The following is a 22,177-nucleotide window of genomic DNA, read 5'->3' on the forward strand; positions in this document are numbered from 1 at the left end:
GAGTGCTAAGATGACAATAAATGCCATCATTCTTAAAATCATGTCTCTTCAAGTCTCCAAAGTTCTAATTCATTAGTTTCTGCCTTTTTATTCTCACAAGGATTCCCTTACTTGCTTTCTTTTGTCTTATTATCTTCTAGATTGAGTTAATTAGCTCCACTTCTGATTAAGTAATTCACAAATTAAAGCTATTACAACACCCTCTAGGCTTTAACATATAACATTTTCATTAATATTTGAGCATTATCTAAGCACTATAGAATGTAATTCTAGTAGTCACATAATTTAAACGTGGGATATTTGAGAAATATTAGTACTACAATTTAAGATATTGCAATTAGTTTAGGGATAAATAAAATATAGAAGAAAACAACTTCAAGTTCATACCTCAAAAACATAGTAATTAAAAAAAAAAAAAAGGTCCTGCGTAGTGGTTCACACCTGTACTCCTAGCAGGGGACCTCTGTGCATTTTAGGACAGCCAGGACTACCTAGAGAGACTTTGTCTAAAAAAACCAAAACAATCTTTAACTACATATGTGTGTGGGCAAATAGTGCAGCCACCCGTAGAGGCCAGAGTTTTTGATCCTCTGGAGCTGGAGTTACAGGTGGCTGTAAGTTGCCCGATGTGGGTGGGAAGAGAACTTGGGTCCTTTGCAAGACAGTATGAGCTCTTAACCACTAAGCTATTTCTCCAGCCCCAAATTTTATCTGATTCCAAGATAGAAACTTTTAAATAAAACTGTAGAAGACTGAACAATGGCTCAGTAAACTCTCTGAATTAAAACATACATTCATACACAAATTAAAAATGGTTTATATAGTCAGAAATGGTGGTGGACCCTCCTAATCCCAACAGGCAGGAAGATCAGAAGTTTAAGGTCATTTTAGCTACACAGCAAATTCAAGCCCAACTGTACTATATGAGATCCTATCTCAAAACAAAATAAAACAAGCAGAAAAGAAAAAGTCTATATAACAAAATAAAACCAATAAAAAGGTCACACAGAGCTGGGGAAATGGCTCAGTTAAATGCTTGTTAACCAGGCATTAGGACCTGAATGTGCATACTCAATACTGGGTGCCTCGGTGTATGTCTCTAATCTCAGGTTTGGAGATTAGGAAGCAGACAGGCAGATTCCTGGAGCTCAACAGTAAGCCACCTTAGCTGAATTGATGAGCTTCAGTGACAGACCCTACCCCCAAAAATAAGGTGGAGAGAGATCAAGGAAGACACCTAACACCAAAGTCTGGTCTCCACTCACATACCTTCAGGTTCGTGCAGTTACAGACAGACACAGACACAGACACAGACACACACACACAGACAGACACACACACACACACACACACACACACACACACACACTCCACACCACAAAAAAAGATCACATAATCAGGACAAAAAAAATGAACGATTAGAATAAAAACAAAAAACCACTTATTAACAAAATACATAAGCACTTAACAAAAAACTCAGCCAGGCCTGGTGGCATATGCTTTCAACCCCAGCTCTCCAGAAGCAGAAGCAGGTGAGTTTTTGAGTCTGAGGTTAGCCTGGTCTACACTGTGAATTCCAGGCCAGCTGGAGGGGCCAAATGAGGCCCTGTCTGGGAAAACTGAAAGAAGTCAAAGGATACTTTACCATAAAGAAACAAAGTTAAACCTCAACTTCACTAGTTACTAAAATACAAAGCAAAGCAAATTCCTAACATTAGTTTGTGGCAATACTCGTAGCAAGCAATAATGTACAGCATCAAAGTACAGCAAACAGAAAAAATATAATTTTGTTACCACTTTGGAAAACATAAGAAGAAAACAGATGTTAAAAATAACAAAAAGATGCTTTTAATTGTGATCAATGAAAGCGACAATTGAAAACATCCAGAACACAACAATGGGAAAACATATAAGCACATGTTGTCAGGCGCAGGGAGAGGATGTCAGACCACATGACCTGCTGAAGCTGAAATGCAAGGCCTGTAAAGCACACACAGTCTTAAGGACAGATCCAGCACTGGATTGAGGTCACACTCCAACTATGCTGAAGCAAGCCAGTGAAACTCCACGGGCACACACAAGGAAAGCAGGACTCTACAGCCGTTAACGCTGGGGAGTTCAGTAACCGGTGGATTTCCTCTTACTTAACTAGAATGTGTCACTCCTGTATTTTGTTTTATCTGGGGAGGAGCGGAGAGTTTGATAGGGTCTCTTATAAACCAGTCTGACCTCAAACTCACTGGGTAATTGAGGTGGGCCTCGAACTCCTGCTTTTTCTGCCTCTGCATCTCAAGTGCCATGATCACAGACAGGCATGCGTGAGCATACCCAGCTGCATTTTTCAAGTTTATAGGAGACCTGAAGAAATGGCTCGGCAGTTAAGAACACTGGCTGCTTTTTAGAGAAAGATTTGATCTCACCATAACGTAAGCACTAGGAAATTTTAGTCGAAGAGGGCAGTTAGTAAGTTATTCATACAGTACAATGGAACCTTGTTAACAAAAATCTTAAATATTTTTCTTTATATTTTATTGTTTGGGTTATTTGCAGTTAGGCAAGCAAAAGGGACTGTGCTACTAACAACACTGAAGTTACTGTCATTAAGAGTTTTCAGGGCCGGGCGGCGGTGGCCCACGCCTTTAATCCCAGCACTCGGGAGGCAGAGGCAGGCGGATCTCTGTGAGTTCGAGGCCAGCCTGGTCTACAGAGCAAGATAGATCTAGGACAGGCACCAAAACTACACAGAGAAACCCTGTCTTGAAAAACCAAAAAAAAAAAAAAAAAAAAAAAAAAAAAAAAAAAAAAAAAAAGAGTTTTCAGTATTTTCTCTAAAGTTCTGATTTTTTTAAAGTTTTAGAAATAATATTTATGATCACGGAAGTCCTAGGACTTGTAAAAGTTAAGCACCCGGTGAAGGGATGTGAGTGCTAGTGGCTGTTTACACTACCCAGTGATGAGCCAGGGCTCACTTCCAGGGTCTTGTGTTTCTGGAGTCTTAAGGTAAGCACAGAAAGTCTGTAAAGTAAAAATCCCTGAAAATAATTTCAAAAAGTACTTAGAAAACTGTTCCCAACATGACCCACAAATTAAGAAAATATTTTTAAAAACTGTTAAGAGGTGCATTTGTTACAATTTTAAAATAAATTTATTATCTAGTCCCTTCCAGAGGACATGGATTTGATTTCGAGGACCCACATGGTGGCTCACACCCCTATGTAACTCCAATCCCAGGGGAGCCAACACCCTCTTCTGGCCTCTGAGGGCACTAGGCACACATGTTATGTACACAGACATTCATGCAGACAGCACATACACACACACACACACACACACACACACACACACACACACGCACACACACACCCCTCTTTTTAAGTTTACAGAGACTTTACTATCACAGACCTCATAAAGCTCTTTCATTGCTGCAAGTTTAGATTCAAACTTTTCCAGACTCCAGAAAGTTGAGATCCCAAGCTGCAGGTTACGAACTCGAACCGAGGTATCAGAGCGGCCTCTGTCGGATGTATCATGTCTGAAAAACAAAGCCAAAGGAAAATGCTTAACCTAAAACACAGAGACACGGCTGAGTGGCAAAGAACACATACTGCTCTTCCAGAGGGCTCAAGATCGTTCTCAAGTGTCCACACTGACTGGTTCACAACCACCTGTGACCGCAGTTCCAGGGGCCAAAAAACACCCTCTTTTGGTCTCCAATAGCTACTGTGTGCACATGGTGCACATAAACTCACACAGGTACACACACACATACCTTATAAATAAATAAGTCTTTTGTTGTTGTTGTTGTTTTGAGACAGGGTTTCTCTGTGTAGCTTTGGAGCCTTTCCTGGAACTCACTCCATAGCCCAGGCTGGCCTTGAACTCACAGAGATCCACCTGCCTTCGAGTGTTGGAATTAAAGGTGTGCGCCACCACCGCCCAGCTAATAAATAAATCTTAAAAAAGAACTGGAATGCAAGACTGTGTGTGTGTGGCTTAGTGATAAAGCACATGCCTAACAGACATGAGGACATGGATTCAATCTCTAGTATGATAAAAATGGTATGCAGATAAACACAATTTCAACCTAAAAAAAAAAATCAGTAAATTCTTGAAAATGAATTATTAAAGCCTCTGTGTCAGGAATTCTGATATCTGCTCTTTCCTAGAGAGACTACTATATAGACTTCAGAGAAATTTAAATTAAAAAAAATCAAGTATAAATAGGTCAATGAGTATGAAAACTACTCACCTGCCAAAAACATAATATTTTTTAAATTTGTCACTGATGGCATTGGCTTCCTGGATCATCATGGAGAGTTTCATGGAGCTCCAATTTGGCTGAACTAACACAAAGTATACAAATTAGAACCCAAATGCATGTCTGATCATTAGCATATACCACTAGTTAAAATAATGTCATAAAAATACTGACATTAGGGGCTGGAGAGATGGCTCAGTGCTTAAGAACACTGGCTGCTCTTCCGGAGGACCCAGGTTCAGTTCCCTCATGGCTGTTCACAGCCATCTGTAACTCTGGTTCTAGGGGATCTGACACTCTCTTCTGGCCTCTGTGAGCAACATGCACAAACATGGTGTACAGATACACACATAAGCAAAACCCCCATATATATATAAAAGGTAAAATAATATTAAAAATGACATTATATGAATGGTTTTAACCCTGTATCTCAAGATTTTTGTTTGCTTGCTTGCTTGCTTTTCGTTTTTTTGAGACAGGGTTTCTTTGTGCAACAGCCCTGGCTGTCTTGGAACTCGATCTGTAGACCAGGCTAGCCTCAAACTCAGAGATCCGCCTGCCTCTGCCTCCCAAGTGCTGGGATTAAAGGCATGCACCACCGCCACTTAGCTTTTCTTCAATTAAAAGTCAAGATAGTCTTAATGTAATCTGAGTTGTCTTGTATGTGGAGGAATGTATAAAGCTGAGAAGAGGGATATTGGAAGAGAGAATACCCTATTGTCCTTCGCTCTTAAGTTTAATGAGGTTTTTCTCCTTTTTTAACATAATTTTTTATGCTTTATTAATTTGGGCGGGCTTAAAATTCCATGATGTGCATGTGCGGGTCAGAGGACAATTTGTGGGAGTCAATTCTCGCTGTTCACCATGTGGGTCCTGGGATCCAGTTTAGGTCACCAAACACGGCAGCAAGCGCTCTTACCTGCTGAATGATCTCATCAGCCCCAAATTATGTTTTCTAACGTTTCCTTCTTTCTTTAATATCTAATTTTTCTAAATCATCAAGTAAGATATACCATAGGTTAATTTATAAAGAACTATACCCCTTTTAAATTTTCTAGACAAATACAAAAAATTAAAAAAGGTGTCTAGAGTTATAACTCCACAGAGAAACCTGTTTAACATGGGGCCTTGCTTTAATCTCTCTCTCTCTCTCTCTCTCTCTCTCTCTCTCTCTCTCTCTCTCTCTCTCTCTCTCTCTCTCACACACACACACACACACACACACACACACACACACAAATTAAATAAATAATCAGAGCAGAGAAGAGCACTTTGGCTTACAGCTCCATCTTCCCGCTGTAAAGCTAAGATTTCTCCCTGCAGCGCTGGGGATGTAACTCAGAGCTTCTGCATGCCGAGCACACTCCGACCACTGAGTTACAACCCTTGCCCCGAAATCTACCGTGTCATCGTATCTTCTCTACCCAGTGTCACACAGAGAGCCATGTCTTATCCCACAGGTGATCTTCACCACCAGTCTTCAAACGGTGGTGAGAGCTCTCCCTGGAGGATGGGGAGCGAGGTAAAGGGGCCCCCTCTTGTCTCTCCTGTTCAAGCAGTACTAGGAGTCCTAGCCAGAGAAACCGACAAGGAAGGAAGGGAATCGAAACGGAACAGGAGGAAAACTGCCTATGTGGAGATGAGAGGCGCACCTGAAGAGCTCACCAAAACAGGTGCACGGCCGGAAAGAGCAATTGTGTGTTTATACTAAAACGACACTGTGAGAACAACCCATTCAGAACAGCGCTGGAGGGAGCTGGGGGGAGCTCAGTACTGAAGTGCTTGCCTAGAACGCACACGGCCCTCAGTTCAGTGGCCAGCGCTCACACACACGTAACAGCACCAAAAGCAGTGTGATACTCAAGAATAAATCTCATCAAAGATAAAAGATCTATACACTGAGAAACTCTCCAACTTTGATGACAGAAACTGGACATAAATAAATAGAAAGACAGTGTTCATGCATTAGAAGAATAAACATTGTAAAGAACTACACTGCCTAAAGCTATCTACAGATTCGGTGAGACCCTTATCAAAATTTCAATGGCATCTTTCACAGAAACAGAAAAACACCTCATTTGGGGCTACAATTTCAATACCTTAGTTTGGGGGTGGAGGAACACAAACATTCAGTGTATAGTGCCAATATAACTTCTAAAAACAGCATTTAAAAACATTCATACAGACATATTGACATACAAAACACTAGCATCTAGAACAAAGCCTTATTTATTTTATTTATTGACTTATTTATTTATGTATTTATCTGGTACTAGGGATTAAACCCAGGGCTTTCTGCCTGCTGGAAAAACTCCATACCACTAAATTGCCTCCTCAGCCAAGCATTTTAAATATGTAAAGGCAGCTAACATTTTAGCAATTATATTATAAGAAGATATAGAACTTTAGGAAAGTATATGTTAACATCAGTATATACTCACCTGTAAAAGTTTTATCCCTATTTCCCCGGTTCTCCTGAAGAATTTGTACTTCTTTAGCGATTTTTTGCTTTTCAATTTCTAAAGCTTCTAAGATTTTTGCATGGCGGATGCTATGGTCTTCTAAAGCCTATATGCAATCATATAGACCGGCATATGAGGAGATGCAAAGAGAGAATTTATAAAATCAGAGAAGTTGGACATGTTCAATTGTTTCACCATACCATCCATTTTGCTGTTTATATACATCATATAACATCATGTTATTTATCTTACCTATACACAAGAAAATGTTTTTAAAAAGCAGATAAATCAGGCCAGTAAAATGGTATTTGTCATCAACACTTGACGACCTGAGTCCGTCCCTGGGACTCACATGGTGGAAAGAGAGAATCAAACCCAAGAGTTGTCCCCTGACCTCCGCACCGTAACATATACACAGAAATAAAATAAGTGTTTAAAAAGCAGATTCACGGGGAATGGGGAAGTGGCTCGGCAGGCGAAGCACCCATGGCACAGCATGAGGGTTCCGTTTGAACCCCTAACATCCACATAAAATGGGGATCCGGGGTCACGGCAGGTGTAGCCCTGGCACTGTGGGAGGAGACAGCTGATCGCTGGAGCTCAGCGGCTAGCCAGGCCTGCCCAAAACAGCAGGTTCCGGGTTCAGTAAACGACCCTGTCTCAGTGAGTAAGGCGGAGAAGAGACTGAGACGACATCTGATGTCAGCCTCCGGCCTCTACATGTGCCCACACGGGCAGGCATACCATGAGCGCCCATGAGCACATACACACGCATACCACCCCCTAAAAAGACCGATCACGGCAACGCCATAATGAAGTTCGTCTTACTGTTCTCATTTCAGTAAGAATACGTGGTAACATATTTTATTAAACACAAAAGTTTGTTAAAAACTGATTTATAAACTTTCTTAATGATTTCCCTCATAAGGTCATTAGGATTCTAAGAATTTATTTATTATCACGTCTGTATGATTGGGGGGGTGCACACGCCAAGTGCAAATGTGAAGGCTGGGGACAACTGTGTACAGTTCTCTCCTTCTACCTTATGCGGGTTCCAGGGATCAAACTCAGGTCACCAGGCTTGTGTGGCAAGCTCCTCGCCTGCTGAGCCATTTCACTGGCCCATCATAAGGCTTTTTTGATGGCATAAGTTAATATTTTTCTTCCCATTGCTAGTAAGTAAAGACTCTTCAGGGGTAAAAAGGGGTTGTGGGGGGTGGGGGTAACTGCTCAAAAGTGACAATAACGAAGAACATTTGTTGACTGAAGTTAATAGGCATGAACTAAATAGTGTTTCCCAGGATGTAAACGGCTGTTTGGCCCCTGATGTCTCCACCCATGTTAACTGTCAGTGTGCTCGCAGCACATGATACTGTCAGTGCTTGAGTGACTGGGAGCATTTTCTTCCACCCCTAACCTCAGCTCTGCTCTTCCTCATCCCACAGACTTGGAGAACAGAGAAAACAAGGCTACTACTTGTGACAAACCTTAAGATCAGGAAACAAGGAACTGATAGGCATTGCGGTACACACCTTTAAACCCAGCACTTGGGAGGCAGAGGCAGACAACTCTCCACGAGTTTGAGACTAGCCTGGTTTACATGTGAATTCCAGGCTCTCTCTCCAGCCCCACAATTTACATTTCTAACAGGTCCTAGAAGAAACTGATGTTTCTCATCCAGAGAACACACTCAAGAACCACCAATGTGGGGCTGGAGAGACATCTCAGCAGTTAAGAGCACTGGCTGCTCTTCCAGGGGACTTGGGCTTGGTTCCCTGCACCCACACGGTGGCTCGCAACCATCTGTAACTCCAGTTCTAGGGGATCTGACACCCTCTTATGTCCTCTTTGGGCACCAAGCACACACGTGATACACACACAAACACACACACACACACACACACACACACACACACACACACACACACAAATGCAGGCAAAACATTCATATACATAAAATAAATCTTAAAAAAACCCACAAAACCCACCAATAGAGAAGGAAATGCCAAAAATGTTAGTAAAGTGGCTGACGACATTAACATACTAATGCTCTGGTTTTATCTTTGTTTTGTGAACTTGGCTGTTTCACACTGGCTCCAGAAAACTGCCTCTGTCCTCATCGAGACAGAAGTAGGTATCAAATGCTCCACCCTGAGTTCTCCTAAGAAACCACCGCTCTATCAGGATGTGATCCACATGAAGGCTTTCCTTTTCCTCCTCCTCCATTTTGGGCCCTAGTACCATTTCCTCATGTATACGATTTAGCATGACTGATGACAGGCAGTTATAGACACATGAAAGAAGAAAACTAGAATGGAACTTTAAAAAGAGGGCTGTGTGCCCTCCAGAGTGTTTGGGGACGGGGTAGGGGCAGAACCAGGGCAGAGGCTTGCGGTCAGCAGCCATTCCCATCCAGGGACCTCGTGGCTTTCATCAAAGGCAGCTCCCCTCAGAACAGCAGCGTCAGCTAAGACATGAAGTCACCTGCTTTGTGGCCAAAGTCTCCATCTCCAGCCGCCTTTTGTTCACGTACACTTCCTGCTCCAGATGCTGCTTTGCCTTTTCCAACTCCTCAATTTTGTCATTAGCTTTTTGCTTATTTATTTCCTCCATTTTCTTCCTCTGAGACTCTTCCCTCTTTAAACAACATTAATAAGAATTAATTTTTCAAAGACAGTGGTCCTAGGGTATAGAAGTTCCCCTTGTCATCAATGAACGAGAGTTCACTCACAGCAAATTTGTCCTGGAGCACTCTGCTTCACTCAGGTTAAGTCATCTAACCAAACGTGAAGGTCACTAGTCCAACTTTTGGGGTATATCCTCTAAAATGGGTTCCTGGGGCTGAAAGGTTACCACTAAATCAGCGTGAGGAGCCACAACTCCCGTGTTGGTGGGCAGGGTCTGTTTTCCTCTCCCAGTACCTCGATCTACCATTAACTTGTTACTGGGAAACGTGTAGCTCTAACCCTAGTATCCGACACCCCTCTAGCTCCATTTTAAGGACTTTTTTCTCTTTGGAGAGTGTCTCACTTCATGTCTCCCAGGCTAGCCTTGGGCTTGCTGTGTACTGAAGATGCCCTTGACCTCCTGACCCTCCTGCCACCCACTCAAGAGCTGGGATGCGCACCACCACAGCCAGTGTGTGGATCAACACAGGGCTGAAGGCTCGCTGGACGAGAACTCCACCACTGAGCTCCATCCGGGGCAATGGACTTTAGGCCCAGGCCACTCTAGGAAACCATGAGAGAAGGCAAGCTCTGCTCGTTACCAGCTCTGCCTCCAGGGCGCGGATCCTGCTCTCATACGTGGCTCTCTGGGAAGCAAGCTCTTGCTGAGCCATTTCTTTCGCAATCTGAATTCCCTGCATCATCTCTTCCTTCGCCTTCAACTGGGCGTCTTTTATTTCTGCTTCAAGCCTACAGAGGAGCAAGATATTTTTAGAACAGTAAATATCTTATGTACCTAAGCAGTCTGCAGTTCCATTAAGATGTTTTACATTAAAATAACGTTTAAATTGGAAAATTCAACCTTTGGTATTCTATCTACAGTGTTTTCAGTTTTTACTGGTTTTGAATTGTGTCCCTACCAAAAAAAAAAAAAAAAAAACCAGAACAGGATGAAAATATGATTATTCCCAGCTTAGTTATTATTACAGATGCCTGATTTTTTTTTTTTTTATTAGCTCCACCTGGCCTGGTGGTACACCTTTTTTTAAAAATTTTATTTATTTTTATTTCATGTGCACTGGAGTTTTGTCTGCATGTGTCTGTGTGAGGGTGTCAGATCCTCTGGAACTGAAGTTGCAGACAGTTGTGAGCTGTCTGGGTATGAGTGCTGGGGACTGAACCTGGGTCCTCTGGCAGAGCAACCAGTGATCTTAACCACTGAGCCATCTCTCTAGCCCCCGATGCTTGATATTTAAATTAATATATTTTCCAGTGAGTAAAGAAAATATCATATAAAATGTTACAGTGGACATTTTAGTCAATATTATAGTTAACACAGTGAACCAAAGTAAGGTATTTTAGGTTAAGCTAGCAATGCTCCGATTTCATTTGAAGACACAATAGACTCTGAGACAGCATCCCAGGCTGCCTTCAGCATGCCATGTTGAAGATCCCGTGACTCATGAAGCGCCCCTTCGCTTCAGTTATACAGTATCTCAGGGTCTCTGAACTAGGCTGTATCCTGCGAGCACTGAACTCCGATGCACACTTTGCTGAGCACTGAACTCCGATGCACACTTTCCTCACACACATACGCTTCCCATCAGCGATGACACTTACTGTGATCTCTGGGCCGTAAGTAACTCATTTTTGGCAAACTCAAAGTCTTTTGGACCTTCGCTTGTGAGAGTCTGTCTACTGGATGGCCTTATTCCTTTCTTGACTTCAACTGGATGATTAAATCTAAAATAATGATCTCCACCAAGAATCACCCGATCACCCTGAAACACAGAAAAAAAAATGTACAATTTAAGGTGAGTCTAAACGAAAAAATTACAAACTTTTCCTGAAAATGAAAAAGAAAAAAGAAAAACTTTGAGAAGAAAACAATAAAATATTGACAGTGGCTTCCTATGTGAGTATAGTTTTAGTGTTTTATTTCTTTCATTATTCCTGTAACTCCACAATTCAAGACGACACAGTATTGAGGATAGGTATTAAAATCACAGCAGCCGTCACATTTATTTGTTAGGTATTTTCCATATGCCAAATACTGTTGAGTAATTTACATTTGCATCTGCGTTTGTGTATATATAATAAAAATCTCATTTACATCTCACAACAACTCGTGAGCCACATATTCAATGTTGGGAGAGAGGAAACTAAACACATGGACTTTACTAATATCAGCTGACACTCACTGGGCGCCTTCTCTTTGTGAGCAACAGTATAAACTATACATGAATTATTTTTAACTGAATTCTCCACTACCCCGAAAAGTAGGAGTCAAAGAAAAAGACCATTATTCTGGGTCTGCTGCAGCAGTTTAAGCCAGTTCTCCTGAGAAAGCCGTTAGCAGCACTCTACAGGTGTCCCAACGAGGCAGTGTCGTTCAATCATCTACTTCAGTAACTTGACAAAGGTCACAGCATGGGGAAGGACGGAGTGAGGATTTCAGCCCCTCGTGGCTTGATTCCTACGCCCAGGTCTTTACAGGACACACGATGATGCCGTCAGTGGTGAATCCTGGTTCACATCATTGTAACTTCTCCTTGTACAAAGGAAGGCTACTAATGTATTAATCAACAGAACTTTTGAAGTGGAAAAGTTCTCAATTCAGATTAGTGACTCAGGGGAGAAAACATAAATGTAGATGAATGTCATGACTTAGGGGAGAACATGAACATAGATGAATGCCATGACTTAGAGGAGAAAACATGAATGAACATAGATGAATGTCATGACTTAGAGGAGAAAACATGGATGTAGATGAACATCATGACTTAGAGGAGAAAACATGAATGTAGATGAATGCCATGACTTAGAGGAGAAAACATGAATGAACATAGATGAATGCCATGACTTATAGGGAAGAACATGAATGCAGATGAATGTCATGACTTAGAGGAGAAAACATGAATGCAGATGAATGTCATGACTTAGAGAAGAAAACATGGATGTAGATGAACATCATGACTTAGAGGAGAAAACATGAATGTAGATGAATGCCATGACTTAGAGGAGAAAACATGAATGAACATAGATGAATGCCATGACTTATAGGGAAGAACATGAATGCAGATGAATGTCATGACTTAGAGAGAACATGAATGCAGATGAATGTCATGACTTAGAGGAGAAAACATGAATGTAGATGAATGCCATGACTTAGAGGAGAAAACATGAATGCCAACGTCTAACAGCGACTCCCATTGTAGCCCCCGTTGACTTACATGATGTAGTACTGTGGGTTCCGAAATGTGCATCCCATTTACATATGTCTTTGCTTCTCCAGCTGGGATAATACTCACTGTTCCTCCAAAATTTCTGATAGTACTGTTAAAAAGAAAGTGCACTGTTATAATTACAGGACATTTTAAAAAGAGAAGATAAGAGGGAATAAATCTGCTTAGGTTATTTCTTGAGTAATAAGTTCATACCAATTTATAGCAAAAATAATTTTAAATTATTTTATTTTTTCTCCAGATATACTTTGAAGTTTAGTGAAAAAATGAAATCAAGCCGGGTGGTGGTGGCACACACCTTTAATCCCAGCACTTGGGAGGCAGAGCCAGGGGGATCTCTGTGAGTTCGAGGCCAGCCTGGTCTACAGAGTGAGATCTAGGACGGGCACCAAAACTATACAGAGAAACCCTGTCTCGAAAAACAAAAACAAACAAAAACAAAAAAATCAAAAGAAAAACAAAATCAAAACACCAGCAGCCCCAGCAATTGTATCTGCCAGTGTAGGAGGAAGTTTCATTATATTTTGATTACTTCTAGGGGGGGAGAAAAACTAAAACAAACCTTCCCTGAAAATGAAAAAAGTACACAAAAAAGTTCAAGGACAAAAACAACCGAATATAGGTAATGGGTTACTCCAAGAGTGTTTCTATGTGTTCTTATTTTTCGAGGTTTCTGGTTTTGTACCTGATTGCATCACTTGTCCTATAAACGGCTTTACTAATGGAAGAGTGAGGTATTACGCAGGAGGAAAAGCAGGGAGACAAAAGCATGTTCGTAGCCATCTAACCAAACAGACCTTGATGGGGAGATGTGACGAATCGGTTACAAACGTCACACACACATTCAGGGAGTCTTTCTCATTCGGAAAATAGGAAATTTCACAGGCTGTCTAGACAGAAACAGGAAACTACAGCAAAAGCCAAGTCCTCACTGGAGACCTTTGGCATTGATTAGGCTCCGGGATTTGAAATCAGAGAATAAAAGTTGAATTAAAACACCCCCAAAATGGATCTGAGCAAAAGAGCTCACTGCTGATGGCGTCCCTCTCGCACCAGGAGGTGTTTGAAGCAGCTAGCTTTAAGCAGTCTCTCTCCTCTCCTATTCCATCTCCTCCGTCAGCAGAGGTCCGCAGGCAGCATTCTGAGTCCCGCACAACCCAGTTCAACCACCAGCCTCCTTCATAAGCCACTGCCCTCCATGTGAGCCCGTTTCACGGAATCAAGCGGATCAGCAGCTTCCTTTCACTGAGTCCTTCTTCAGGGACGGACCTCTCTTCCTTACAACACCATCCTACAAACCTCAACTGCTGGCCAGTCCTCTAGGAGGACTTTCTCTGAGAAGTCTGAATCCTGCCCACCGGGCATGCAGTGCTCATCTGGCCCTTGACATAGGGATTAAGGAGCACTGACGTCTTCACTCACTGAACCCCCGGGAGCCTGATACGTGTCAGAGGTGAAGAGAGATGTGAAAGCAGCTCTCACGAGCATCACGGTCCAGTGAGTAAGACAAACGCTGACGAGTCTACTAAATGGACGGGAGAGCTCAAGGCAAGCAACAGATGTCCCAGACTCCCACGAGGCTCTGCGTTCATGGGTTAGTTCTATATCTTTGCCACTGATGTAAATGATGCTCTACTTGTTGTATAACATAATTAACAGAAGAGCAAAAGGGCCTGAAAAATTTATGTGTCCTACCAAATTAAAAGACTCATTATGAAACTCAGAGCTGTACAGTGTCAGAAGAGATTCCCATATTTTTATAAATAGTCACAAAAGATACAATAAAATACTTAGCATAAGGTCCAGCGAGGATTGATTACTCATATGGAAATTAATTTTGATCTCTAGTTCACACAAAACTTCAAAAATCTAGAGGAAAATAAAGGAAAACATCTGTATGACGTCACTTCATGTGTGTGTGTGTGTGTGTGTGTGTGTGTGTGTGTGTGTGTGTGTGAGAGAGAGAGAGAGAGAGAGAGAGAGAGAGAGACTGACTTGTGATTGAACCTAGGATCTTTTTTTTTTTTAAGATTTATTGATTTATTATGTCTACAGTGTTCTGCCTGCAGATATCCCCGAAGGCCAGAAGAGGGCGTCAGATCTCATTTAGATGGTTGTGAGCCACCATGTGGTTGCTGGGAATTGAACTCAGGACCTCTGGAAGAGCAGCTAGTGTTTTTAGCCTTTGAGCCATCTCTCCAATCCTGAACCCAGGATCTTGTGCAAGAATTCTACCATGGAGTTATACCCTCAGCCCTCCTTTTTATATTTTCTTTTGAGATAGGGTCTCACTAAGTGCTCAGGTTGGCTTTTCCTTGAACTTGCAATTCTCCTGCCCCAGTCTTCAGAGAAAGCATAGGTCTGTGCCACTAGGTCTACATGAAACATTCTTTCTTAAACAAAACATGAAATTAACAATCATCTAAAGGAAAAAAATTAGTACCAGGCACTAAAATAAAGAACTTTAATCAATATACCAAAGACAATAAAGATGACTCAAACACTAGGAAAAAAAGATGCTTGCAACACATAAAACTCACAAAATACTAGAACCCAGAATATGTAAAGAACTCCTGAAAATCATTAAGAAAAAATGGGAAAGGACATACTTAGGCAGACAAGTAAAAGAGGCACAACACCATTAACCAAGGACATGCAAAATGAATCCAAGAGACACTACTTTATGTTCACTAAATTTACACAAGCAAAAATCTGACAGTCCTAAGTGCTGACAATGACGTGGAATAACAGGTACTTTCGGTGACAATGGTAATACAAATGGATAATCATTTTGGAAAACAATCTGAAAGTACTTGGTAAGATTGAACATGCACATTTCCCAGAACCTAATATCTCTACACATGCTTTCTACACTTTAAAATTACGATAGCATAATTAAAATGTCACCTCACTTAGACAGCACATAGTTCCCACAGCTCAGAACTCCCGAGTTCCTACCAGTTTCCCTGCAGACAATTCGGGTTAGTATGTCGGTTTTCCAGGGACCTGCCCTGAAGAACTACCATTGCATCAGGAGACACATTCAAACACCAGGGAGGGCAACAAGGGCAAGCCCCATTCCCTGGGGTCCAGGAAGGTGTTAAGGGCATCAAGGCGCTGACAGAATCACTGTTGTTGCTAATGATGAGTTCTTTAACTCTTTATCCTAGCTTCCCTGATGTTCACCCTCCTGTAATAAGCGAAGATGCCAGGAGACAGGGCAGTTTGACTTTAATTAGCAGCAGCTGGACTCCCCTCTGCTGCCCTGGCTGCCTTGAGCAAAAGGACGGTCAGTCTAAGCCAGCCAGACTGTATCCTTATGCCAGCACCGGCCATTTTGGACACTCCACAGACACTTCGATAAAACTACATGATGGGTACCGCTGACTGCTATGGCTCCTTGTGCTGTCTGAATGAGAATGATCCCTTTTAGGCTCATGTATTTGAACGTTTGGTTCCCAGGTAGTGAACTGTTTAGGAAGAATTAAGGGGAAGTATGACTTTGTTTAGGAAGAACTAGGAGGCGGCGTGACTTTGTTGGAGGAGGTATGTCACTGGGAGTGGGCTTTGAGGTTTCAAAAGACCACATAAGGCTCAGTCTGGTGTGTCGTCCCCCTGCCTGCTGCCTGTGAATTAGGATGTAAGCTCTTAGCTACTGCTCTAGCCCCATGCCTGCCTGCCTGCCTGCCACCATGCCCCTGCCACGACAGTCATGGGCTAACTCTGAGACTGTAAGAAAGACCTCAGGTGCTTCCTTTTAGAAGTTGCCTTGGTCACAGTGCTTCATCACAGCAATAGAACAGTGACTACGACACCCCTGAAGATGCCGCCTCAGCCAGAACTGGTCCCAACGATCTGATAAGATTTTTGTTATGGACAACCTTGGTGAACTCTAGCAAACATTTCCATCTAAGCCAGGGAGCGGGGGAGCCCTTCTCCTGCTGACTTAGCAGAGCTGAGCGGTGCTACAGAAACAGCTCTGTGATTGGTGCAAACACAAATACTCATTTGAAGGTCTACTGTGATTGGTGCAAACACCTGTCTTCACAGGAAAAGCAGGGAGGGGATAGAGATATAGAGGACAGAGCTCTAAGGCTGAAGAAGGGTAAGAGACTGTAAAGAGCCAGAAATGCTGCAGACCCTGGTCGCTGGAGAGTGTTTGAGAGAGCTCTGGAGTCAGGAGGTTCAGATGCCCCAGGCGGGGAGCCATGAACAGTGGCCACTGTCAAGGGCTAGGGAATCCCAATACCTAGGCCTGCCCAGGAGCTGCAAGGCCAGCTGTGGCCAGGGCTAGGACTACACAAGACTTGTAACTCTTACAGAGCTAAGGGTCCCGCTATTTGAACCCTAACTGGGAGCCAGAGACTGCGGGGGTGCCACCTGCTGCCACATCACCACCACCCCACGGCCTGATGTTGCACTCACTGCTGCCAAGGCCTGCACTAGAAAAGCTTTTCCTGGCCTCCGAGTTCTCTCCCAGCAGCACGAAAGGACCCAACCATTTAACTGGTAATACTTATGGGAATATTGTGATGGCAAAAAAGTAAAAACTACTCAGATGTCTACCATCAAAATAAACTGCCATGATCTGAGATAAATCCAGATAATGGAACACTTCAGAGCAGTGAAAATTAAGAAATGGATAAAACTTAAAGACACAACATAAAGTCGAAAATGTTTACAAACACTATTATCCCAACAATATCAATAAGATCGTTCCATTCATGTGAACAAATTCACATAAAACAAAAATATTTATCAGTCCAACCAAAGTCTTCCATATAAGATGGATAGTTTACTTTCATGCCTCCCACTATAATTCTAAGAAGAGAAATTACCCTTTACTCAGCAGACCAACTACACCACCGAGCATTGTGCTGAACCTTATGTTGAGAGTAACTCGTTTGTTGTCGTTAAACACATTCACAACGTTTTTCCTCTCTTAAAGAGAGGGTTGAGATGGGCATGGTGGCGCACACCTTTAATCCCAGCACTCAGAAGGCAGATCCAAGAGGATCTCTGAGCTCACGGCCAACCTGGTCTACAGAGTGAGTTCCGTGACAGCCAGGCTACACAGAGAAACCCTGTCTCAAAAAAAACAAGAAAAAGCAAAAGCAAAGAGAGACAGGGTTGGAGAAGAATTGAGAAGAATGAGCATGAATGAGCGCCTTATCTAGACAAATACCCCATCAACGAGACCTAGAAGGCTCCCGACCACAAACGGCAGAGCCTTGCAGGAGAGTTCGGGAGACTAACGTACCAGTGGTCGTCCGCAATCAGCACTCCGGATAACTGGATGTCGTGGCTTGAGCTTGGCTTGTACTTCCCGACGGTGGTTACACCTTCTTTTACCATGTAGAGCAGCATCTCTGACAACTGTGGGTCCTCGTTGAGGTTAACGAGGTTCGGCAAATGGTTGTCCATTTGAAACGTAACTCCTGCTTTCTGGCAGAAGTAAAAAGACAGTCTTGACCACAGCACAAAATTATTAAATTCACCTAAGAGAATGGTCTGTGTTAAATATTGGGGTTCCTTTATAGAGTCTTAGTGCATAACAGGTTCACTGAGATTAAAGTTCAGTGGTAGAGTAAAGCATGTGAAGTGCCCTGGTTTTAATCCCAAGCATGCAATACTTGTACACACGAGCGTATGCACACTCTGCTCATTGTTGGTTTCTCTATGACTGTCACCATCATACTCCTAAGAGCCCTATGTGTGGCTCTAGTCCTCATCTTGTTATTGTCCAGTCAAGTGCCCTCTCCCCTCCCCACACTTCAGTGGCCTAATAATTTCACAGTGTAACACCCACATTTCCAAAACGTGGGACTCATTCTTGGCTTCCACTTCTGTTGCTCTCAGCATCTAAAATCAGTTATCCCAGGGCTGGTGAAATGGCTCAGTGAGGTGCTGCTGCGCAAACCGGATGACCCAAGTGCAATATATATATATATATATATATATTACACATAACTAAGAAATTGAAAATAATGAAGACGAGTATCCCTTTCCCCACACTCCTGTCTGCTGAACCCACCTCCTCCACTACCACCACTGCCCTCACTCCAAGCTCTCACTGTCTCATGCCTTAACCACACCAGCAGCTCCTAACACCTCTCCTTCTTCTAATCCACCTCTCATGTTGTTACTAGAAGAACCAATGGAAAAGGAAAGCTGAATCGGGTGTGGTGCACATGACTACAATCCCCGCACCTGGAGGCTCCAGGCAACCACAATCTAGATCCAAATCCCCTTCCGCTCCCATCCTGATTCTTCTTTCTCTGTTTTTACTGGTAAAGCTCAGCACACAGCAGCACCAGGAGCAGCAGGGACAGCAGGTGATCCCACAGAGCCTCCATGGTGGAGAGGATAAGGAAGGTAACCATCAGAGAGCAGAGCCCCGGGCCTCACACAGGGCAAACCCCAGGACGGAACAGGAGAAGAGCTGCTGCCTGAGGGATGGTTCCTGATACAGCTGGTCTTCAAGCTGCCAAACACCGCTCCGACGCCGGGCGCTGAACCAGCCACTCCAACTGTGGTGGCCCCAGCCCCTGTGACCTTGGCTGCTGTGTCAGTGTCCTGAGACAGCACTGGTCTGGCCACCCGAACAGAGAGCCTCTGCAGGAGGGCCGCTTAGGTGGGCGGACACAGGGGCAGACCAGAACTGGAGAAACCAAGAGTGCCTTTGTGGTCGGCATTTTCAAATCTCCCAGCTTTAGCCCTTGGTCTCTATCAATTCTTTATGTTAACTGTCTTTACGTATTTCTTTGTACTGTGATTATACAATAAAGATGAGAAATGAAATTTACACTGTGCTTTTTCTACTTCAGATTAGTTTAGGAAATTGAAATGATACCTGTAACTCCTTTGTCTCTTGAAGTTTTCTTTTCTCAGCTTGTTCAAACTTCTCTTTCCACACCCTTTCCAAAAAAGAAAATATTGAAGTTAAAACATCCATTTACGTAAGACCGAAATCAAGAGACCATCTGTGAAGCTTGTGGAATACTACCATTTAAAATAGGACAACTAGCCGGGCGGTGGTGGCGCACGCCTTTAATCCCAGCACTCAGAAAGCAGAGGCAGGTGGATCTGTGTGAGTTCTAGGCCAGCCTGGTCTACAGAGTGAGATCCTGGACAGCCAGGGCTACACAGAGAAACCCTGTTTCGATAAACAAAACAAAACAAAACTGAAATGAAAGCAAGCTGTGCTGTTCTGAAGGAGGAGCAAGAGTCAGTCAGTGTTCTCTCCCACCCTCCCAGCCCCACAGTTCTGCAGTGACCCCTGTCAGGGTTACGGTTCTGGGTGTGGTCACCTTTGCATTTCTGCCATGTCTCTCTCCTGCTGATGCAGCTTCATCCTTAAGGATGTTATCTCTTGTCGACAGAGTCTGTACCGTTCAGGGTCAATATTCCGGTTGTTTCTCTGAGCAGCTTTTAACTTTTCAATTTCTGCTTTCAATTCTAAAGATTTATAAAAGACACATGACCAGTGGCTAAGTCTGGAGAAAGACGGTTCCACTCACTGCTCTCTCTACTCACACTCTTTTCTAGTCGGGAGAAAGATGTTTCCACTCGCTGCTCCCTCTATGTACTCTCTTCTCTACCTTTTTCTGATTCCCCTCTCACTACCTCTCTTTCTCACTGAACATCCACCCTCTCCATCACTGTCAGGTTTATAGACAGGATGCATTAGCAAATAGGCAAAGGAAGCAACAGTTTTCTTAGAATTATATACATTAGGATTGGAATTAATAAATTAATAAATCTAAACTGTAGAACGATATTTTTTGTAATTGAGGTAATAAGGGGCTGAGGAGATGACTCATTTAGTAAAATGCTTGTTGTGCATTCTTAAGAACGAGAGTAGCATCCATGTACATGCTGGGTGGGCGTAGCAGCCTGCCTGTAGTTCTATTACTTGCAAGGCAGAGACAGGAAACTCCCCAAAGCAAGCTGCCTAGCTAGCCTAGACATATTGGGGAGCTTGGGGTCAACTGGAAGATATTATCTCAATGAAAAGGATGGAGAGCAATCTAGGGAGACTCCCAACATTAGCCTGGGGCTTCCACAACACAGCATGCAAACACAGGTACTTGTAAAACCTGAATAGTAATAGTTGAGACAATACTCACCTCTAATTAACTTTGCGTTCATATCTTCGTTGACTTTGGCGATATTGACTATCAGGCGGGCTTGGGTGGCGTATCTAAGTGTGCTCAGCGTCTCCTCTATGTTGCTGGCCGCAGGACTGACAGTAGCAATCATTGCTGTTTTTGAATTTCCACCCAGGCTTTCTTTCAATAGCCTTTAAGGAGAAGGGAAGACAGTCACAATTAGACTTTTCTTCTATAACCACCTAGTAGCAGTAATTGTCAGAAAATCCAAACCAATGAATAAGAGCATGCAACACAATACTGACTCTCCGCCCAGACACTATTAAAGCCATTTACATCTCATAAATACTTTGTTTTCTCATATATATATATGAGAATATATATATATATATATATATTTTTTTTTTTTTTTTTTTGAGACAGGGTTTCTCTGTGTAGCTTTGCGCCTTTCCTGGAACTCACTTGGTAGCCCAGGCTGGCCTCGAACTCACAGAGATCCGCCTGGCTCTGCCTCCTGAGTGCTGGGATTAAAGAATGTTTTATTTGTTTTTGTCTTTTTTTCTTTTCATTTCTTTTTTTAATTAATTAATTTTTTTTTTTTTTTTTTTTTTTTTTTTTTTTTGAGACAAGGTCTCACTATATAGCCTTGGCTGGCCTGGAACTTGCTATGTGGACCAGACTGGCCTTAAACACACAGATCTCTCTGCCTCTGCCTCATAAGTGCTGGGATTAAAGGCATGGACCCTACTACGCCTGGCTCATGCTCCTGGCTTCTCTTATTTTTTCTATACTGCTTTATAAAGCAATAAACTGTTTGTAGGCTTTTAGACATGATTAACCATCAAATATTTAGTAAGATGTTTCCCTTTAGAGTGTGAGCTACTACAGCAAAGAAACTATGTGTTGATCATCTTTGTATTCCCAGTGCTACCATAACCTGCAGGAGTTAGTTCCCAATACATGTTGAAATGATGAATTAACATATAAACATTCTGTACTGTACTGTGTACAAAAGAGAATATAAGACTCAAATATATCTTTATTAGCATAGAATGAATTTCACTATTCCTAGCTTCTTAAGTCATTAAAACAATCATATTCTCAGGCTGGAAAGATGGCCCAGAGGGTAAGAGCTCGTGCTGCTCTTCCACAGGTCCTGAGTTCAATTCCTAGCAACCACATGGTGGCTCACAACCATCTATAATGAGATCCAGTGCCCTCTCCTGGCCTGCATGCATATATGCAGGCAGAACATTGTATACATAATAAATAAATAAATCTTAAAAAAAATCATATTCTCCATTTTAAGTTTCAAGATAGAAACAACATTATAATTAAGCAGTTAAAAGCTGGGCATAGTGTTAGCCACTTGGAAGGCTGAAGCAGAAGGATTGAGTGGGTTCAAGGCCATCCTGGGCTACATAGTATATTCTAG

General features: G+C 42.6%; 1 protein-coding gene across 1 annotated transcript in view; it reads right to left on the reverse strand.

Moving 5' to 3' along the window:
- Kif14 (kinesin family member 14) overlaps positions 1-22,177 on the reverse strand; it is a gene marked incomplete at its 5' end in the record, with an annotated part of 67,959 nt that overhangs the window by 22,378 nt on the left and 23,404 nt on the right. The window contains 11 exon segments of the mRNA XM_059280193.1: positions 3,403-3,532; positions 4,250-4,343; positions 6,700-6,826; positions 9,205-9,357; positions 9,989-10,136; positions 11,007-11,167; positions 12,620-12,722; positions 17,892-18,076; positions 19,485-19,548; positions 19,942-20,089; positions 20,761-20,933. Coding sequence (XP_059136176.1) covers positions 3,403-3,532; positions 4,250-4,343; positions 6,700-6,826; positions 9,205-9,357; positions 9,989-10,136; positions 11,007-11,167; positions 12,620-12,722; positions 17,892-18,076; positions 19,485-19,548; positions 19,942-20,089; positions 20,761-20,933 — 1,486 coding nt within the window.

The sequence above is a fragment of the Peromyscus eremicus genome, chromosome 15 (assembly GCF_949786415.1).
Source record: "Peromyscus eremicus chromosome 15, PerEre_H2_v1, whole genome shotgun sequence".
NCBI classification, from domain to species: Eukaryota; Metazoa; Chordata; class Mammalia; order Rodentia; family Cricetidae; genus Peromyscus; species Peromyscus eremicus.